Genomic DNA, 19,938 nt, shown 5'->3' with positions numbered 1-19,938 from the left:
GGGACGGTGAATATTTACCAATTCATAGATTAAGGCCAGAAGGGACGGTTATGACCAGCTAGTCTTACGTCCTGCATAGCACAGGCCAGAGAATCCACCCAGCAATTCCTGCATCAAACCCGTGACCACTGAACAAGGGCAGATCTTTTAGAAAGACGTCCAATCTTGATTTAAAGGTTTCAAGGGATAGAGGATCTGCCATGTCCCAAGGTTAGTTTTTCTAGTGGTTAATTATCCTCACTATTAAAAAGTTGGACCTTATTTCTAGTGTGAATTGGTCTAGCGTCAGCTTCTAGCTACTAATCAATCTTATTATGCCTTTGTCTGCCATTAAAGATCTTCTATTAAAAGATCTTCTTCCCATGTAGGTACTTAGAGATGGGTCAACTCACCTCTTAACCGTCTCTGATTTTAGACAGAGCAGGCAGCAATACCTCTAGCTAAGGTTGCCTAACACTTTCTATTATAAGACCGTGTTTTCAGTTACTTTCCCAAACTTTGACAGTTTAGGCTGAATGTCTGCCTCAGACTGAATTTCTGTTTCAAATATTTCAGCTGTACTGGTCCCACAGTTTCCAAGAACAAGGTTGCGGAAAAGTATGCTGTTTTCCCCACGTTAAAAATACTTACCATTTTGTTGAGAACCTCTACTGTCTTCCTGCTTTGGAGCAGGGTCAGATATGTATCTTTTGCTGTTGCTGTAAAAATTCCTGCAAATTTGTTGACACTTACACTTTGCATATGGTCAACAGAGGTTTTTCAGAAGCTGGCAGCTAAATTCTCAGCAGATTCCACAGGCACTTAGCATGCTCCAGCCCAGATCTGCAGGGGTTGTGCAGGCCTTTCCTTGCAGTTGATCCTCCCACTATTAGGCCTCAGAACTGAGAGCAGAGACACTGCCTTGTTCTCTCAATGTTCCCTTAGCAGATGGTACTCAGGCAGGATAGAGGAGAAGAAGAAAGCAGCCTGATTCAAATGCAGAGGGATGTGGAGCAGAAAGGGACCAGGACAGGGGGGGACAGAGGTTGTAGGGTCTATCCATAAACGAGACTTTACTCCAGAACCAGGAACAGAACCTAGGATTCCTGAGATCCAATATTCCTATGCTCCCAACAAACAACTGTGAAAGCCTCTGGCAAAGTGTGTCTCACTAATGGCTTGTCCCTCTAGAGTAGGGGTGGTCAAAGTACGGCCCAGGGGCCGCATCCGGCCCTCCAGATGTTTTAATCTGGCCCTTGAGCTCCTGCTGGGGAGTGGGGTCTGGGGCTTGCTCCGCTCTGGCACTCCAGCCAGGGAGCGAGATCAGGGGCTTGTCCCACTCTGTGTGGTTCCCGGAAGCAGCAGCATGTCCCCTCTTTGGCCCCTACATGTAGAGGCAGACAGGCGGCTTCGCACGCTGCCCCTGCCCCAAGCGCCTGTGAACAGGGCAGCGTGCAGAGCCACCTGGCTGCGCCTCCAAGAAGGAGTCAAAGGGGGGACTTGCTGCTGCTTCTGGGAGCTGCTTGAGGTAAGCATCGCCCAGAGCATGCACCCCTGCCCCACTCCCATGCCCCAACTCCAACCCAGAGCCCCCTCCCACACCCTGAATGCCTCATTTCTGGCCCCACCCCAGAGCCTGCACCCCAACTTTGTGAGCATTCATGGCCAGCCACACAATTTCCATACCCAGATGTGGCCCTCAGGCCACAAAGTTTGCCCACCCCTGATCTAGAGAATAATGGCCAACTAGTGCATGCAGGTAGCTCAAGTAGCAGACATCTGTGCTGTGGATCTAAAAGATTCCCTGATGATGACCCATTCAGGGGATCAATATAATGGAGTTTTCTCAGTTTACTCTTTTAAAAACCTTGGAAAATTACATGGAAGCTCTCCTCCCACCAATATTAAATACAAACATTTGCAAAATCAAGCACTCAGCTTTGCTTCTCTACAAACAGGACAGTGGGGTGGGAGGAGGTATTGGTTCATATTCTCTGTGTATATATAAAGTCTGCTGCAGTTTCCACGATATGCATCTGATGAAGTGAGCTGTAGCTCACGAAAGCTTATGCTCTAATAAATTGGTTAGTCTCTAAGGTGCCACAAGTACTCCTTTTCTTTTTGCGAATACAGACTAACACGGCTGTTACTCTGAAACCTAGAATTAAGACTGTGTAACTTTAATTCAATCCCCTTGTACATATGTATTATGTTACAGACTAATTACATCAGTGGTCTCCAACCTTTCTGTGGGAATAGCACATTGCTATTCCCAGAAGGCTGTGGCGGGCCCCGGACACTCCGCCGCCGAAATGCCGCCGCCAGAGAACCGGCTGTGGAAATGCTGCTGAAAAGCAGCAGCAGCAAGAAGTGGTGCCACCGAAATGCTGCCGAGAAACGGCAACGCTTCTCGGCGGCATTTCAGGGGGCGGTTCTCCGGCGGCGTGTCCTGCGGGCGCACAAAAACGCCCCGGCGGGCGCCATGGCATCCACAGGCACCATGTTGGGGACCACTGAATTACATGATCACCTGCTACTTTTCCACAGGATCCCTGCCACATTCAGTGCACAAGACGGATCTGCTCTGGGGATGAATCAGGGTTGTGGATGAAGGAGACTATCTTGTTTGTTGTAGAAATCAGAAACGGTGTAGTGACTGATGCAGGGGATTGCAGGAAGGGAAAGGATGGTCTCATGCTTAAGGCAGTTGAATGCTACCATGGAGAACTGGATTCAATCTCTGTCTCTGCCACAAAGTTACCAAGTGCATATGCCTCATTTTCTGGATGCCCAACTTGAGACACCTAGAACCTGATTTGCAGAAGCGCTGAGCACTCGTGGCTGCAATGTGAGACACCAGGAGCCGTGCTCTGAATGTAAGGTACCATGAACACACGACGAGACCACCACCTGGTCTGACAGGAGTGCTGTGCAGAGAAATCCAAGCACTCCAATACTAAGGCAATAAGCACCATATAAAAGCGCATGAGAAAATGAATAATTTTATCTCCAGTATAAGGGTTGGCATAATGTGCAATAAATAAGGGAAGGGCCACATGAACAACGAGGATAGAAAGACATAATTGCATCCGGTGCACCAAATGAGGCAGGGGTCATGTGAGAAAAACATTACCTGGCCACGTAACTCAAGAGTGCCATAATGCATATGCACAAGGGGGCTGAATTAAAGGTGCGCAGGAAACCTAAGATCAGGCATTTTCTAACCTTTGAGTTCTTGACATTAGTTATTTGTTTATCGGAAGCCCATCCCCCTCCCTATACTTCAGGGCCCAAGCTCCAGCCTGAGTCGCAGTTTCAAAGAGCTGTCTACACAGCTATTTTTATAGCCCTAGTGCATGCCCCCACTATCCCTCGCTTGTTGACAGTGGTTGGAAGGCTGGTTCCCTGGGCTCCAAAGCAGTGTGTAGACATAGCCTCGGTATTCTGTTGCACCCAGCACCCCAAGGAACAGGGGTAACGGACCTGAAGGAACAATCCCACCAATAAAGTGTTATTTTTCAAACAGAAGGTTTTTTTGTTTATGTTACAACTACTGTAGGTTTGACACGTTTAAAGTTGAATTTCTCTCCAGTAATGCTCTTCACTGCTTTAATTTCACTGAGCGTGGACAATGAGAACAGACTGATCAATCTAGTGGCTTTCATTTCACGCAGTCTCATGCTGCTGCAGGAGAGCTGAGGTGTGCAATCACCACAGGCCAAAGTTTACATTGGAACAGAAGTGTGCTTATCGTCTTTGAATCATCACACGCGTTATAATGGTTTGTTACTTTTAGGGTTGATGTGGTCCTTTCAGTTCAGCAAGAAATTCACAGTGGGGGGGTTTCCCCATTTTCCAGGCAGCTCTGCCATTTTCACATGCAGTTTGAGTGTTAAGTTGCCACCATCTCTCTAACCTTTAGTACCTTCCCCCACCTGGCAGAAGACCAAAAAAAGCCACCCAACACCCCCCATTAAGGAGAAGCTCTAGAGAAACACACCCTGGGAACTCTGTGCACATTAAGCACATTTTGGGCAGCTGTGTTCACACTGGCATGCGAGGTCCTGGTCTTGGAGATGATGTCAGCTTAGCCATCGAAGATCTGCATGCGCAATAGCATCAGCTCTTGGTTCTCTGCAAAACCTGACATACTGAACGAAAGTGGCCTGCTTTGTACGCTCCATTTACTGGTCTTGGAGAGAACGTGTACATTTCCCTACCAGCTCTGGAAGAGTTTCAAGCACTAATGAGGCTCCGATTTGCCTTTCTGAGAGACATGACCTCATCAAGACGTTTCGTTCTTGGACAAACATCAGCATTCTTTCCACCGAGGCCACCAATGGGGGAGGGAGCAGAGGAAAAGGCAACACAGAAACTGGGCCGATGAGAAGATTCTCAAGGGGACAGATGCCATTTGCTTCTCATTCCAATTCCTGGCAGAATGACAAGCTCCTGACTGGACATGGCTCTGGAGCACTGTCAGGCATGGAGCTGCCTGTTCCACCCTTTTTTTCCTCACTCTGATGGTAGCTCCTGTAACCTTTTGACCAACTAACTAAAGTGAATTAGGTGGCTTATCTGCGACTGTAGTTTGAAGGATGCACCAAGTACTCCCATAATGCCACAAGATCTGAATTAGTGGGGTGAGGGGGGATAGCGCTCTCCTTCAATGCAATGAGGAAGAGGCGCCCTCACGGGTGAGCTGGATCATTCTCTGGCCCAGCAGTGGATATCCATGCAATTGCTGGAACAACCAAACTGGGGGGTCTACATTTGGCTATTTACTAAGCATTGAAGAGTTGGGAGGTGCTAGGGCAAGAATCTCAGCTTGGTGATTAGCTCTGCTGCCTGTCACTCAAATGAGAAGGGATCTGAAATTTCCGCCTACCAATCAGTATCTGAGATGATAGATTCCCAGATCTTACCGGGGAAGCCCAGGAGAGTGCATGTCCTGGACAGTTATAGCTTCAGTGCAGCGTAGCATTAACTGGGCCAGAGTTTCCTTAACAGCACAGGCCAGTTCAGTGCCCTCATCAAAGACGATAGCATGAAAAGATTAAATACTTGCTGGGCTGTTGTAGCTTTTCCCAAGTGCCCCAGTACTGCACTACTTTGTCTTAAGAGGGCTACAGCAATGCTCTGCAGAATCCAGTTGGAATGCCAGGTGAGGTTCCCCTGTCATCAATCTCGTGTAGACAGCAGACTTTGAAAGCCAGTAGGCAGGTGGGTGAGGTAACATCTTTTATGGGACCAACTTCTGTTCGTGAAAGAGACAAGCTTTCGAGCCACACAGCTCTTCTTCAGGTCTAGGAAGGATATTCCCAGTCTCACAGCTAAATACAAGGTGGAACAGAGTGTTTAGCATAAGTAGTTAACACATATTGTAAGGACCATTCAGAAGTTGATCCCGTAAAACAAATTACCTCACCCATCTTATCTTCTAATATCCTGAGACCAACATGCTAAAGCTACATTGCATACAATAGGCAGGTAAGGAAGTCATGGCACCACGTCATGGGAGAGAAACCGGTATCTCCTATAATTTCTATCACCAGGATGGCCCTGCTAGAAACCTCTTACAGCCCAGGGTTTTAGTGATGCCACCTGCCACACAATTTCCACCCCCACCCACAGGACTTCATAGCATAGGCTGCATCACGTTGGCAGAGTTGGATGGAGTCCTCATCAGAGCCTATCAGTGCTGCTCCTTAATGGTCTTTGGGGAGTGGAGAGCAATTGCCATTTCTAAGCATTTAAGCTTGTTCACTCTGTGACTGGAGAGTCTGGCCCCCAGCATTCCTGACTGGCTGCGAGTGGACTCAGAGTTAGCGTGAGTCCAGCGAGTGAGAGCGGAGTGGCAGTAAGCATTACCTTATCGTTCAGAAGAGGTTTGATCTCTGTCAGCTGCACATCCTGTAGTTCATCCATGGCAACTGGTGTAGAGTCCTGTAATCTGCAGAGTGGTAAATCAGTGACCCTGGAACAGAAGGAGAGGACAGGGTTAGAGATGATGACATTTCAAAAGGATGCTCCCCACTGTGACTGATGGCTATGCTTACAGCACAGCTACTAGGACATGCTAATCCTGAAACCGCCTGGCCTTGTTCCCAGTGCAACATGGTACATCTACAACACAGAGGGGAAAGCAGCTTGGTTGAGTCACACACTGAGAGACCTCCCCACGCTGCAGGGAACCCCTGCTAGGAATCTCTCACCAGCTGAAACCTGTGCAACACACTGGCCTCCCCCCACACACAGTTCATCAGTTCTCACGCAGGAGATGTGCAGGGCACACAGCTCGGATGCTGTAGAGCTTCCCACTTGTGCAACACCACAGAATTTAACCTAGCAGGAAGATTGCGGCCCTGAGTATGTTGTATGGATCTGCTCTTTTAGTGGCACTGGTGCTTTAAGACTGCTCCACTCAACAAAAACCAGCTGAGAACCAGCACTTAGAAGGGATATTGGAGCAGACACAGTTCCAGTTGTGGCTGATCTGGTATTAAGTCCCAGCAGTCTCTGACGAATGCCATCACCATTTCCAATGGCACTCCTACACTATTCAGCTTAGCCAAGACCTGACCCACCAAGAGTAGACAGAGGAACTTCAGTAGAACCTAATCAAGCTACCCTCCTCAGGCAGGGACTGTGTTTTTGCTGTGTGTTCGTACAGTACCAAGCACAATAGGATCCTGGTCTATGATTGGGGTCCTCAGGAATTACCACAATACAATTAAACAACCATCCAGGTGAACGAACAGCACAATGATAGATGGAAATCACTGGTGACAAATGCAAAGTAACACACACTGGAAGGAATATTAAATACTCCCACACATGCTGGGTTCTGTACCAACTATAATCACCGAATAAGACCTGGGCATCGTTGTGGGCAGCTCAGTGGAAACCTACGGTCAATGTGCAGCAGTGATAGAAAACCACTAACATGTTTCCCTGGATCTGCAATTTCTGCATTAGGATGAGTTGGGAGATATTTTAAGACACATTTACACTACTTCTATGCTACGAGCTGGTACACATACTTGCAATAGCTCCAGGAGCACTAGCGTGAGTATAAATAGCGGCGTAGCATGGGCAGTGGCAATGCAGGCATGGCTGACTTGTGCCGTGTATGGACCCACCATTTTCTGGCACAGCTCAGCTGTGCCTGCCTTTGCAGCCCCTGCTCATGCTACCCTGCTATTCATGCAGTCACAGGACAGAAAGACGGGTTATGGGTTACAGATTGTTGCAGGTTTCAGAGTAGCAGCCGTGTTAGTCTGTATCCGCAAAAAGAAAAGGAGGACTTGTGGCACCTTAGAGACTAACCAATCTATTTAATAAGCCATAAATCCAGTGTCTGTTCAGTCCATGAGTTTTAGAGTCTAGCAGAGTTATGCATTTAAGCTTGCAGGCTCGTTTTTGAAAGGATTGTGCAGGTGTCCTTTCAGGATAAGGACCGGCAGGTTGGACAGAGTGATCGGTTTGTGAAAAGTGTTCACCCACAAGTGATAGGGTGTTTTTATGTTCTGTCAATTTCCTATTTCCTTCAACAGCCCTCTTTTTGTCCTGCAGAGGTGTTAATGGGCCACTCTATCTTGAATGGTCCCTCACAATACGTGCTAACTATTCATGCTAAACAATCTGTTCCACCGGGCATTTTGCTGTGATGCTAGGAGTACCTTTCCCAGACCTGAAGAGCTCAGTGTGGCTGGAAAACGTACACTGCAAACAGAATGGCTGCCCATTTGGCATTTCATCATATTACACGGATGTGCCTACCTGCATCTGACCAATCTACTGGATGAGCAAGAAGCTAAAATGATGATTACAGCTCACTGTGGTCTTTCTCACAGTTTTAAATTGGGTCACTCCCCGTGCCCACCCCAGAGTTCATCATCCTGTATTTCTGGTTTGCTATGAGGAGGCTTGCGATCAAGCTGTGAATTCAGTCTCTCCGTGCAGGACGCAGGAGCTTACTCTGGGTCTGCTTGCAGCAGATTCTTTTCATGCTCAAATAAAACAGTTCCTGTAGCACACACGTAAGTAAGGCCTTGTCAATACTACAGAGTTTTGTCGACGCAAGTTACGCCGACGATCAGAAATGGCTATAATTACATCGCTTCTGCATGTTCACACAACCCTCCTTGTGTCAGCAGAGCGGGCCCACAGTTGGCGCTTTAGCATTGACAGTGAGAGCAGTGCATTGTCGGTATCTATCCCACTGTGCTACTCACCACCTTCTGCAGCTAGGATTCGGGGGAAGGCAGAGTGGATCGCAGTGCACCATGAGCATGGGGTCAACAGCCCATGATGCAGTTTTTTTCATCCCATCATTTCATGGGCTTCCGACTGCGTTTCACGGCATTTTTCCACAGCCCCTGTTACTGTGCACCTGCCACCTTTGTCTGAAAGCATAGGATCCTACTCTGCTCTCTGCTTCTGTGGTCACTGCTTTGAACACCTTGTGGCTGGTCATGCAGTATATCATGAGCTCCCAATCTGAACAGGACTCAGATGCCTGACCTGCTGCATGCCATGGAAACAAACACCACCAGATTACTTTTGACATTCACAGAGCAGCTGCACAGGGTGGACCACCACTTTTGAGCTCAGGAAACAAGTACTGAGTGGTGGGATCACATTGTTATGCGTGAACTTTTGGATGCGCAAAGCCACCTTCCTGGAATTGTGTGTGGAGCTCGCCCCAGCCCTGCAGGGCAAGGACACCCAAATGAAAGCTGCCCTCTTCGTAGAGAAGGGTGTGGCAATCAACGTGTGGAAGCTGGCGACCCCAGACATCTAGCCGGGGGTTGTGAATCAGGTTGCAGTGGGGAAGTTTACCATTGGGGCTGTATTAATGCAAGTGTGCAGGGCCATTAATCACATCCTGCTACAAAGGACTGTGACTCTTGGCAATGTGTGCGAAACAGTGGATGGCTTTGCAGCAATGGGATTCCCAAACTGCGGAGGGGTGATCGATGGCAGGCATATCTCAATTTTGGCTTTGGACCATCTTGCAATGGAGTACATCAATAGGAAGGGCTACTTCTCTATGGTATTGCAGGAGCATGTGGATCACCGTGGGTGGGATTGTCCAGGAAGGTGCATGACGCAAGCATCTTCAGGAACACCGGTCTGTACAGAACGCTGCAAGCAGGGACTTTCTTGCTCGACCAGAAGATTCCAGTGGGGGGTGTTGAAATGCCCACAGTAATCCTGGGAGTCCCAGCATACCCCTTACTTCCATGGCTCATGAAGCCTTACACAGGAAACCTGGACAGCAGCAAGGAGCGCTTCAATAGGCTGAGCAGGTGCAGAATGACTGTAGAATGTGCCTTTAGCAGGAGGCTAAGGGTGAAAAGTTTCCCCTGGGGTGGTGCGCAGAGGCGGATCGCCTGATACCAGGGCTATTAGAGGGGCACAAAAGGGAGCTGTTCGAATCAGGGAGGCTTTGAGGCAACATTTTGACAATGTGCACCAGTAATGTGTCTTTCTATACAGCACTCTGCCATGCTTTGTTAACCTGCTGCCTTGCATGAAAATTTTAATGATTTGACTGTGATTTGTAGTCAGCAAATGATAAAATTGCAACTGTTTATTAATGCCAGCAGCAACCTGTGTGTAGGAGACAAACAAAGATTGGCTATCTTTCAGAGTATGTTTTTATTAAATACCTATTAACAACACACACAAAAGGCTTGATGGAGAGGGAGATAACAATGAAGGGCAGCGTACGCTCTGATAGCTGTGTTAAGTCCAGTTATAATTTTGGAAGCTGTCTGAAGGGGTAGAGTGAATGGGGTACTGAGACGGGCTCGGAAGTAGCAAGGAATGTATGTGGGGAGCAGGGCCGTCCTTAGGCATACGTAGCTGCATAGGGCACCTGAAAATTTGGGTCACACCTAGGCCTTAATGTCCACCCTCCCACCTCTTCCTATCCCTGTTCTGACCATTCCTACAGGCTGCCAGACCTATTAGCATAACCCTGAAACTGTTAAAGAGTCATTCAAGTGGTAATGAAGCCATTTAACAGGAATTTGCAAACCTCCAGTTATATACTGTCAGTTTCTGAATTTACTTACAAAAACAGTTGTGCATGACTGTAATATTTACTTAGAACATGTTAGTCTACAGGACCTTAGTTTAAAATTTGCTTTAAAAATCTTTCATTAGTGTGTTGCTGAAGATTATAAAATCACATCTCCAAACAATCCTTGCATAGTTTTTAGATGCACAATCTGAGTATTCATCTTTAGCCTTAAATGCTTGGATCTTCAGACATAGTTTTTTAAATAAATCCTTCAAAAGACCATCCTTATCTAAAATACAAATGTGAGCCCAGGCTGCCATCAGGCATAGGGGCACCAGTTTAATAATACTGCATAGGGCCCCATAAATCCTAAGGATGGCCCTGGTGGAGAGTTTGGGGAAGGCATGGAAAGCAGTTCTGTATCAGCTGCAGAGGGGGCTGAGAACACATGAATTCAGCCTGCAGTGTGATTAGAAACTTCAACGTCTCCATCTGCTTCTCCATCACTTTTATCATCCGCTCCTGGCCCATTAATATTCACTCCTGACTCTCCTTTCTGTCCTGTCTGCATTAAAATAAAATTATAAAGTCTCTCTCCACGCCCTGCATTTCTGTTTTTCAGCCTCTGAGGATTGGAGCATCTCTTGAAACATGTCCTCCTTGCTTCTCCTTGGTTGCTTCCTTATCTGGTGGAAACACTCTGCTGGTGTGTATGGGGTTCTCCTGAAGGCCACATTTGCATGATCACAAGAAATAATAAACAGAGCATGATTGTTAGTGCACGAACAGCACCAAATTATTATAGTAAGATGCACCTCTTTTTAAATATGAATCAGTTTCTCACTGTCTCTTTGCAAGCACACAGATCGGTGAATGCCCTCAACATGGTGAGTTCAGCCCGGGCAGGGGGACGCTCAAGATGGGGCACAGGGTCTAGCAGGTTTTTTAAGGGGATCACTTGCAGGTGACTAGGGACACTATTGTAAATTCTGCCACCATTTTCCACAAGCAGGGGTCATTGATGCCGATATCTCGCTCCTGAGGGTAAGCAAGGATGCAAACGGGCATCTCCTGCATGCATGCAGCTTCAGACCAGGTCCCTGTGCTGTTTGCCTGTGAGCTGCTTTGGTCCCTGTACAAATGACTGCCGATGGGTGCAGGAAATTTCCTACAATGGGGGAAGGAAGAAAGGAGCTCTGCGGAGTATCCTTCAGCAGAGGATTGGCAAGTACCTCCAGGAAAGTTTCCTAGAGATCTCTCTGGAGGATTCCCCTGAAATCTCAGTGTGCATTAACACACTGTTCCGCTACACTGCTTATCTGCACAAAGGAAGGTGGAGCACACTCAAACACAGCTAGTCTTGTACACTTCTATCCCGTCACCCAATTCTAGAACATACAAAGCAAAGGACAGCTCTACCTCATATAACCGAGCAGCATCAACTCAAAAAGATCACTTACCAGAGCTCTCCTCTCCTGCGTCAAGATGCCAGAGACGGATTACTGGGACTGGCGAGACCCCTCCGGAGTGGAAAAAGAGGTCCTGACTCACTGCGCCATCGGATGACCCTGCCGTTGGCTCCCCATCATCCTCCAATTCGACCTCCTTATCCATGACTTCATCCTTGGGGTTTAGTCTGCTGTTTGCTGTCTCTAGCCCCGCTGAAGTATACACAGAGCTCTTGGTGGTGGATGTGGGGTCACTGCCGATAATGGAATCCATATCCTAAGGTCTTTGGCGCAGCACCAGGGAGACGGTTTGACTCCCTTGCCTTCTGGTACATTTGCCTCAGCTCCTTTATCTTTGCACGGCACTGATGCGTGTCCCGTTTGTAGCCCTTATCCAATATGCCACGAGAAATCTGACCAGGTATTGAAGTTCCTATGGCTGGAGTGGAACTGGGACTGCACAGCCTCCTCTCCCCACGGTTCCCGCAGATCCAACAACTCAGGTGTGCTCCAGGCAGGAGTGTGTTTGCTGCATGGAGCTGCCATGGTCAGCTGGGAAAATGCAACGTGAGATCTCCATGCTGACCAAACAGGAAGTGGAATTTCAAAAATCCCCAGGCCTTTAAAGGAGGAGAGGCGGATGCCTGTGTACCTGGGTGCAGGGCAGTGGAGTTCAAACTGCTGACCTGAGCAATCAGGACTGGCATTGTGGGACACCTCCTGGAGGCCATTTACAGCGACATAAGCAAACACAGTGTCTACACTGATACTTTGTTGATATAACTTTGCTGCAAAAAGCTCTACGCCTCTTGGCAAGGTAGTTTTATTTTGTCGGCAAAGCAGGAGAGTTTTGATGGCAAAAAGAGCACTGTAGTGTGTACACCTCCACTGTTTTGTTGACAAAAAAGCAGACTTTTGTCGACAAAACTCTATGGCGTAGACAAGGCCTCAAATCCTCACAATGGTTCTGCCATTTCCCACTCACACAGGTATGATATATGGATAAAACAATACCTAAGTTAAAAGAACTAACAAGGGAACGCATCCCCTCCTGACTGCTACTAGGGAATTGGGGATGAGCTGTGATTTTTATTCTGAATTTAACTTCAACATGAGATGAAGCAACTCATAAGCCAGAAGCTGCCCTGCAAGACACAGACAGTCTGGCAGGTCATTTCCATGATGTCAGCATAGTGCTCTCCCTCCTCCCAGAGCTAATGCCCTAGCAACAATAGAGAAGACGTAAATCAGCACAGAGCCAGAAAGATTTTATTCCAGCTTAATCTCTCTGCAGAGCTGCATCAAGAAAATCCATTGCCCCACTCTCCTCCTGCTGCCCTATTAGTCCTGTTCAGGGCACTCCCCCGCAACACAAGTGGTTGGAACAGTCTCACAAAGTGCAAAACTCCTGTATGTTCTCATCAGTCCTGCCTAATGAAGGATTAGCCCTTATCCAGGCGGCCTGGATAACGAAAAGAGGGGCTGGACTATCAGCAGATGCACTGCAGGCTACGCCCTGCTAGCTGAAATTCTGGAAAGGAAGTATGTAGAGCACAAGACCAAGAAAAATTAGATTGTACACAAATCTGATCACCCCCCACTTCCATCCTGCAACAGAATAAAGGGTCCTGCCCCCAGGATTTTACACTCTCCAGCTGCTGATGATCTGAAAGCAGAGCCAGAGTGGGTGAAGGTTACAGGAGCTGAATGGATTTTGAGAGGACAGCAGAAGGTGACAGAGTGTCCTTATATCAGGAGAGTTTACTCCCTGCAGCTGGCTTACTCTCCTCTGAAGGAGGATGTCCTTTGGGCCAGACATTGGCAGGAAGGGAATGCTGACAGGACCCGTGGAAGCTCTCTCCCATTTAGCAGAATGCTCCACGCCACTGTGCTCTGACACCTGAGAGTGACTGCTCTGGCGGCCGGCCAGGCAAAAGGCTTTAATGCCACCTTGGAAATCTCATTACTGTTGGACTCCCAATCCTCCTGCCTGGCCTAGATCTGCTGCCACACAGACAAGGAGTGCAGCTGGTGCAGAGCGGACTTTTGAGGCAAAAGTTCTCCCGGGTGCCACAGACCATGAAGAGGCATCTTCTCAGAGTCTCCTATGCAACCAACGCCATGCACAGCCTGAACACTTCTTTGCTTGGGTTCCTCCAACTGAAAACGCACTAGAAGGCTGCATCTGGGGTGGGAAGCCACATCTGATGGCTGCTCTGACCTACTGGTGGAGCAGTGAAAGGCTCAGGAACAACTTGGAGAGAGACTAGTGTCACCTGTAAAATGCAGATAATACTCCCTCTCTTGGCCTTGTCGATGTAGCTTGTAGCTTTCTGGGCTCTCTCATACAGCACCTAGCTTCCCCCCAATTTCAGACGCTAGATGCTACTGCAATACTGGTGATTAACAACAACAAAACACTGATGTTAGCCTGGTAACAGTTCACTTCCTACTCTCCTATTGTTCCCACTGCCTAGCATTAAATAAAAGTGATTTAACTTCCAAAAAAACAAACAAACAAATAAAATTAAAGTTTATGAACCAGCCGGTAGCTCTTTAGAAGATTAATCCAGCGCTTCACAACTTTAAACCTATCCACGCTGGGCAGCAGGCTTCCCAAGGCCCAATATTTAGTATGCAGCAGGCTGAGAACCATACAGATCATCTCCTCAAAGGGTAGTGGGGTCTAGTATCGCCTGCCTGCAACTGAAGAGGCAGACAGACCCAGTGGGTCCTTCAAGAGCAGTGCCAGTGACTAACAGGCATGGTTCTGTCTCCTACGCAACCTGAAGACCCCTTGGAAAGGAACTGCAGACTTTTTTGCTCAGCACACTGACTTGTGTGCTCACACAGAGTTAATGCAGACACTAGTATATCAAACAATACAACACATATAGCCTGGAACTGCACTCTGAGGGAAGGTTGGTTCTCATATCCCACTTCCTCCCCGTCATCTAAGTGACCAACAACCAACAAGCTAGGTTATAACATTAACCTTAGAGTACATTCAATATGACAGCAAAGAGAAGTGTCCAAAAGTGAGAGAAACACTCAAGTGAAAAGGAAGAGCTCTGCAGAAGGCAGGGTGCAGCTGAAGCAACAGGTTCGTATGGAATGATCTACACATACATTTCTCTTTGTATGGCTCAGTACATGTCCTGGGCAATTGCTCCCTACACTTGCATTTGCACACAGATGACTCTCTCAGGAAACTCCTCCTAAACCAGTTTTTCCTTCCCAAAGGCTTCTTGGAGACTTGGCTAGATCTGCACTCTCTGGAAATGGGTTACACAAGCATCAAGACAAAGTCACCTGGTGGATACATAATTGACAAGGGGCCTAGAGCCCTGAGCAGGGGGACAGGAAAGTCCTACAGGGGCAGGGGATGCAAATACCCTCTTGCAGACATCCTCAAACTCAAACAAGTCCTCAGTAAATCAGATCCTCGCTGCTGATAATAAGTGGAAGCTCCACTATCCTGCCAGAGCATTAACAACGCTCCCACTGAGGGCTTGCTTATGTGGAAACAGGAGTCAAAAGCATGCATGTACAAGCTATTTCAGAATAAGAGTACCCTAAATAGACAGGTAAAATTTTTATTGAAATTATACCGAAATAGAGTGCTCTTATTCTGAAAGAAGCACGTACACCCACAGAACACCACCAGGATAGCTGAAGGTGCGAATTACAACCCTCTTAGTTATTTTAACTCCAGTTTCTGTGCAGACAAGCCCTCAGAGTGCTGTTCCTCACTCAGAATCAGAGGCCTGAAACACTCACTAGCCTCTTGCAATGCACCTGCTTTAACATTCTCATGTATCACGGAAACAGAATCTCCCACACACCACCTGGAAGAAACGGGATAATTACTTTCCAGAGTCAGCCACTCTGGAACAAAATTTTGGGCTCTGCTGCTGCAAGTCCTTTTTCATTCATCATAACGAATCCAGTGCTTCTAATTTATCAGCTCCATGACTTGTCACACTCCTGCCTTTACAAATTACATTAGACTTGTCACATCTCTCACAGGGACAATTCTTTAATACAGTTATCAAGCTACGATGCAAAACATGTAAAAGTCACATCTGGGAAAATGTATACTTCTCTCAGTAAAAGATATTACCTCACCTACCTTGTCTCTCATATCCTGCTTGTCAGCTACAACACTACTTGTCTCTGACTGCCAGCTTAGCAGAGACTATGTGCCTTGGGAAGCCTGTTCTTCAGAGAGCGTGTAGGTTCAGAGCTGTAACAAACTGGGTCAGTCTTCCAAAGGGCTGCTTACTCTCCCTTACAGAATTGAGTAAGCAGGTCTTATGGATATGAGAAGCCAAGAAGGAAGTTCCTTCCAAAGGGGATCTGCGAGTGGAGATGGGACACAAGGTGAAAACTAGTGTTTGCAGACTGAGCAAGATACTCAGAAGCCTACTCATTTCCTTGCATCCTACTCATTTACTCAGCATTCACACTGCTGCAGCCTTGGAGAGGCTCTTCCTCAATTTTTATCTTCTGCAGAAAAATGTTTCTCCTGCACAGTGCTTGCCTTTGTTCCACACCCTGTTTTTGAGCCACATCCGATGAAGTGAGCTGTAGCTCACGAAAGCTCTTGCTCAGATAAATTGGTTAGTCTCTAAGGTGCCACAAGTCCTCCTTTACTTATTTCCAATAGTTGTTCATACAGCTCCTCTAGACCCCTTTGATTATGCGCACCTTAATCTTGGAACATTCCTCTTTTTCCAAGTAATAAACCCCTCATTTATAGCCCTGGAGACCCTTTATTATCCTTGCTGCCCTCTGCTTTTTCCTCAGTTCTTCACTAATTCTCCTTTAGCTGTCATTAGCCATTTATACAGGCCAGTCCAAGTCCTATATTTATACATGCAGGTTAACAGTAACCTTTCAGCTAGGGAGGTAAGGGTCCAAATTTCTTTTTCAATGTCTAAACACTCAACCAAGTTTGCTCCTCCCTCTTTATGCCCTAGCCCCTACATTTTTGGTGTTGTACCAGCAATGATGACTTCATATTCTACCACATTTCCAGTTTCTTGGCACACAAGTCAAATTGTCAGCATTCTGAGAGAGAACTGAAAAACTCCATCTAATCACTCCAGAACAATTGTTATACACAACAATTTTTTAAAGCATGAGGCTCTGGCTCCTCTAATTCATGGATATGGCCAGGCAAAGGAGAGCCAAGTCCCTGAGGGATAATTCAAATGACCTGAGCCTACATAAGATGTACATTTAGCATCTATTTGAGGGAAAGTGGTCATACGTATGTATGTGTGTGTGCGCATGTGTAAAAGTAATACCAACGAAGCCCACCACAGTCGTATTTAACTTCAGAAAGAGAACTACACAAAAATGAGGAAGCTAGTTAAACAAACAGTCATAAGAAGGTTTCAGAGTAGCAGCCGTGTTAGTCTGTATCCGGAAAAAGAACAGGAGGACTTGTGGCACCTTAGAGCCTAACAAATTTATTAGAGCATAAGCTTTCGTGGGCTACAGCCCACTTCATCGGATGCATAGAATGGAACATATATAAGATACATATATATACACACACACACACACATACAGATAAGTTGGAAGTTACCATATAAATTGTGAGAGGCTAATTAGTTAAGATGAGCTATTATCAGCAGGAGAAAAACACTTTTGTCGTGATAATCAAGTGATCATAAGAAGGAAATGCCTGCAAGCTGCAGGGAAACATTTTAAAAACACCTAATAGAGGTTCAAATTAAACATATACCCTAAATATTTTAAAAAATGCCACCATGGCTAAACAACAGAGTAAAAGAGGCGATTAGAGTCATCCTTTAAAAACTGGAAGTCAAATGCGACTGAGGAAAATAGAAAGGAGCATAAACTTTGGCAAGACAAGTGTAACAGTATAATTGGACAGGCCAAAAAAGAATTTGAACAGCAAGTAACAAAAGACTCAAAAACTAACAGCAAAAATATATTTAAATACACGAGAAGCAGGAAGCCTGTGAAACAATCAGTGGGACGACTAGACAATCAAGGGGCTAAAGGAGCACTCCAGGAAGACAAGACCATGCCGGAGAAGCTAAATGAATTCTGTACATTGACCATCACTGCTGAGGATGTGAGGGAGATTCCCACACCTGAGCCATTCTTTTTAGGTGACAAATCTGAGGAACTGTTCCAGATTGAGGTGTCAGACGAGGTTTTGGACCAAACTGATAAATTAAACAGCAATAAGTCACCAGACCAGATGGTATTCATCCAAGAGTTCTGAAGGAACTCAAATACGAAATTGCAAAACTATTAATCGAGGTATGTAACCTGTCACTTAAATCAGCTTCTGTACCAGATGACTGGAGGATAGCTAATGTGATGCCAATTTTAAAAAAAGGTTCCAGAGATGATCCTGGCATTTACAGGCTAGTAAGCCTGCCTTCAGTACCGGGCAAACCGGTTGAAACCATAGTAAAGGACAGAATTGTCTGACACATAGATGAACATGATTTGTGGGGGAAGAGTCAACACAGCTTTTGTAAAAGGAAATCATGCCTCACCAATCTATTAGAATTCTTTGAGCGGGTCAACAAACATGTGAATAAGGGTGATCCAGTGGATATAGTGTACTTGGACTTCCAGAAAGCCTTTGACAAGGTCCCTCACCAAAGGCTCCTAAGCATGGGATAAAAGGGAAGGTCCTGTCATGATTAGTAACTGGTTAAAAAGACAGGAAGCAAAGGGTAGGAATAAATGGTCAGTTTTCAGAATGGAAAGAAGTAAATAGCAATGCCCCCAGGGATCTGTACTGGGACCAGTGCTGTTCAACATATACATAGCTTATCTGGAAAAAGAGGTAAACAGTGAGGTGGTAAAGTTTGCAGATGATACAAAATTACTCAGGATAGTTAAGTCCAAAGCAGACTGCAAAGAGTTATAAGAGCGTGACGAAGTGGGAATGGTCTTAATATTTTCTCTGAATACTGTGTGGGTGCCTCAGTTTCCCCATGGCATTTCTTAAGTATCTAGGTGGTGGGATAAAGGTGTGTGATTGTTGCAGAGCCCTAGAGGGCCAGTGTGATGGTGTCTGCACAGAGAACGGCCGACACCCTGTCTCCAGGCAACTGATGGCCAGGGCCCCTCCCCTGCAAGGTGAACAAAGAGATCAGGTGGCCTCCTGGCCTGGGAAAGAGACTAAGACCAGAGGAAGGGCTGGAGGGGGTTTCAGTTTGGAGCTGTCTGGGGAAATGGAGGGAGGCCCAGATGGGGCTCTGGGCTCCCTGGCCCCCAAGATGGACCTGACTGAGGGGTCCTGTTTCCTGTACCTACAAGCTCTGTTTTAGACCGTGTTCCTGTCATCTAATAAACCTTCTGTTTTACTGGCTGGCTGAGAGTCATGTCTGACTGCGGAATTGGGGTGCAGGGCCCTCTGGCTTCCCCAGGAGCCCTGCCTGTGCGGACTCGCTGTGGGAAGCGCATGGTGTGAGAAGGGGATGCTGAATGCTCCGAGGTCAGACCCAGGAAGGTCGAAGCTGTGTAAGTTTCTTGCCTTGGAGACAGTATGCTCATAGAGAGGAGGCATGGTCCCTCAGAGCCCGTATGGAGTAGTTCCAGAGCATTGCCCGGTGACTCCGTGACAAAGAGTATCTCACAAAACTGGGTGACGGAGCAACAAAATGTGAGATGAAATTCAATGTTGATAAATGCAAAATAATGCATACTGGAAAACATAATCCCAACTATACATACAAAATGATGTGCTCTAAATTAGCTGTTACCACTCAAGAAAGAGATTTTGGAGTTACCATGGATAGTTCTTTGAAAACATCTGCTTAGTGTGCAGTGGCAGTCAAGCTAACAGAATGTTAGGAACCACTAGGGAAGGGTTAGAAAAGACGACCAAACATATAATGCCACTAAATAAATACATGGTACACGCACTCCTTGAATACTGCATGAAGCTCTGGTCACCTCATCTAAAAAAATATATATACTAGAATTGGAAAAAATATAGAGGAGGGCAACAAAAAGTATGGAACAGCTTACATCTGAGGAAAGCTTAAAAAGACGGGGACTATACAGCTTGGAAAAGAAATGAGTAAGGGAGGGGAAAATGATACAGGTCTATAAAATCATGAATCGTGTGGAGAAAGTGAACAAGTGTTATCTACCCCATTCACAGAACACAAGAACCAGGAGTCACTGAATGAAATTAATAGACAGCAGGTTTAAAACAAACAAAAGGAAGTACTTCTTCACACAACGCTCAGTCAGCCTGTGGAACTTCTTGTCAGGGGAGGTTGTAAAGGCCAAAACTATAACAGGGTTCAAAAAAGAACTAGATAAGTTCATGTCCATCAATGGCTATTGGCCAAAATGGTCAGGGATGCAACCCCATGCTCTGGGTGTCCCTAAGCCTCTTAGTGCCAGAAGCTGGGACTGGACTGCAGGGGATGGATCGCTTGATAACTGCCTTGTTCTGTTCTTTCCCTT

At 46.6% G+C, this 19,938-nt stretch overlaps 1 protein-coding gene across 4 annotated transcripts in view; it reads right to left on the bottom strand.

Annotated features, from left to right (window-relative positions):
- The window catches only part of NDRG3 (NDRG family member 3), a 118,618-nt gene that overhangs the window by 37,978 nt on the left and 60,702 nt on the right, over window positions 1-19,938 (bottom strand). For all 4 annotated transcript variants that reach the window (XM_073309973.2, XM_073309972.2, XM_073309974.2 and 1 more), the window contains one exon: window positions 5,851-5,956. In XM_073309973.2, the coding sequence (XP_073166074.1) occupies window positions 5,851-5,956 (106 nt within the window). The remainder of the gene's footprint in view (window positions 1-5,850; window positions 5,957-19,938) is intronic.

This window comes from Lepidochelys kempii, chromosome 13 (assembly GCF_965140285.1).
Source record: "Lepidochelys kempii isolate rLepKem1 chromosome 13, rLepKem1.hap1, whole genome shotgun sequence".
Classification (NCBI taxonomy): Eukaryota; Metazoa; Chordata; order Testudines; family Cheloniidae; genus Lepidochelys; species Lepidochelys kempii.
This window is presented reverse-complemented; position numbering and strand designations above follow the sequence as displayed.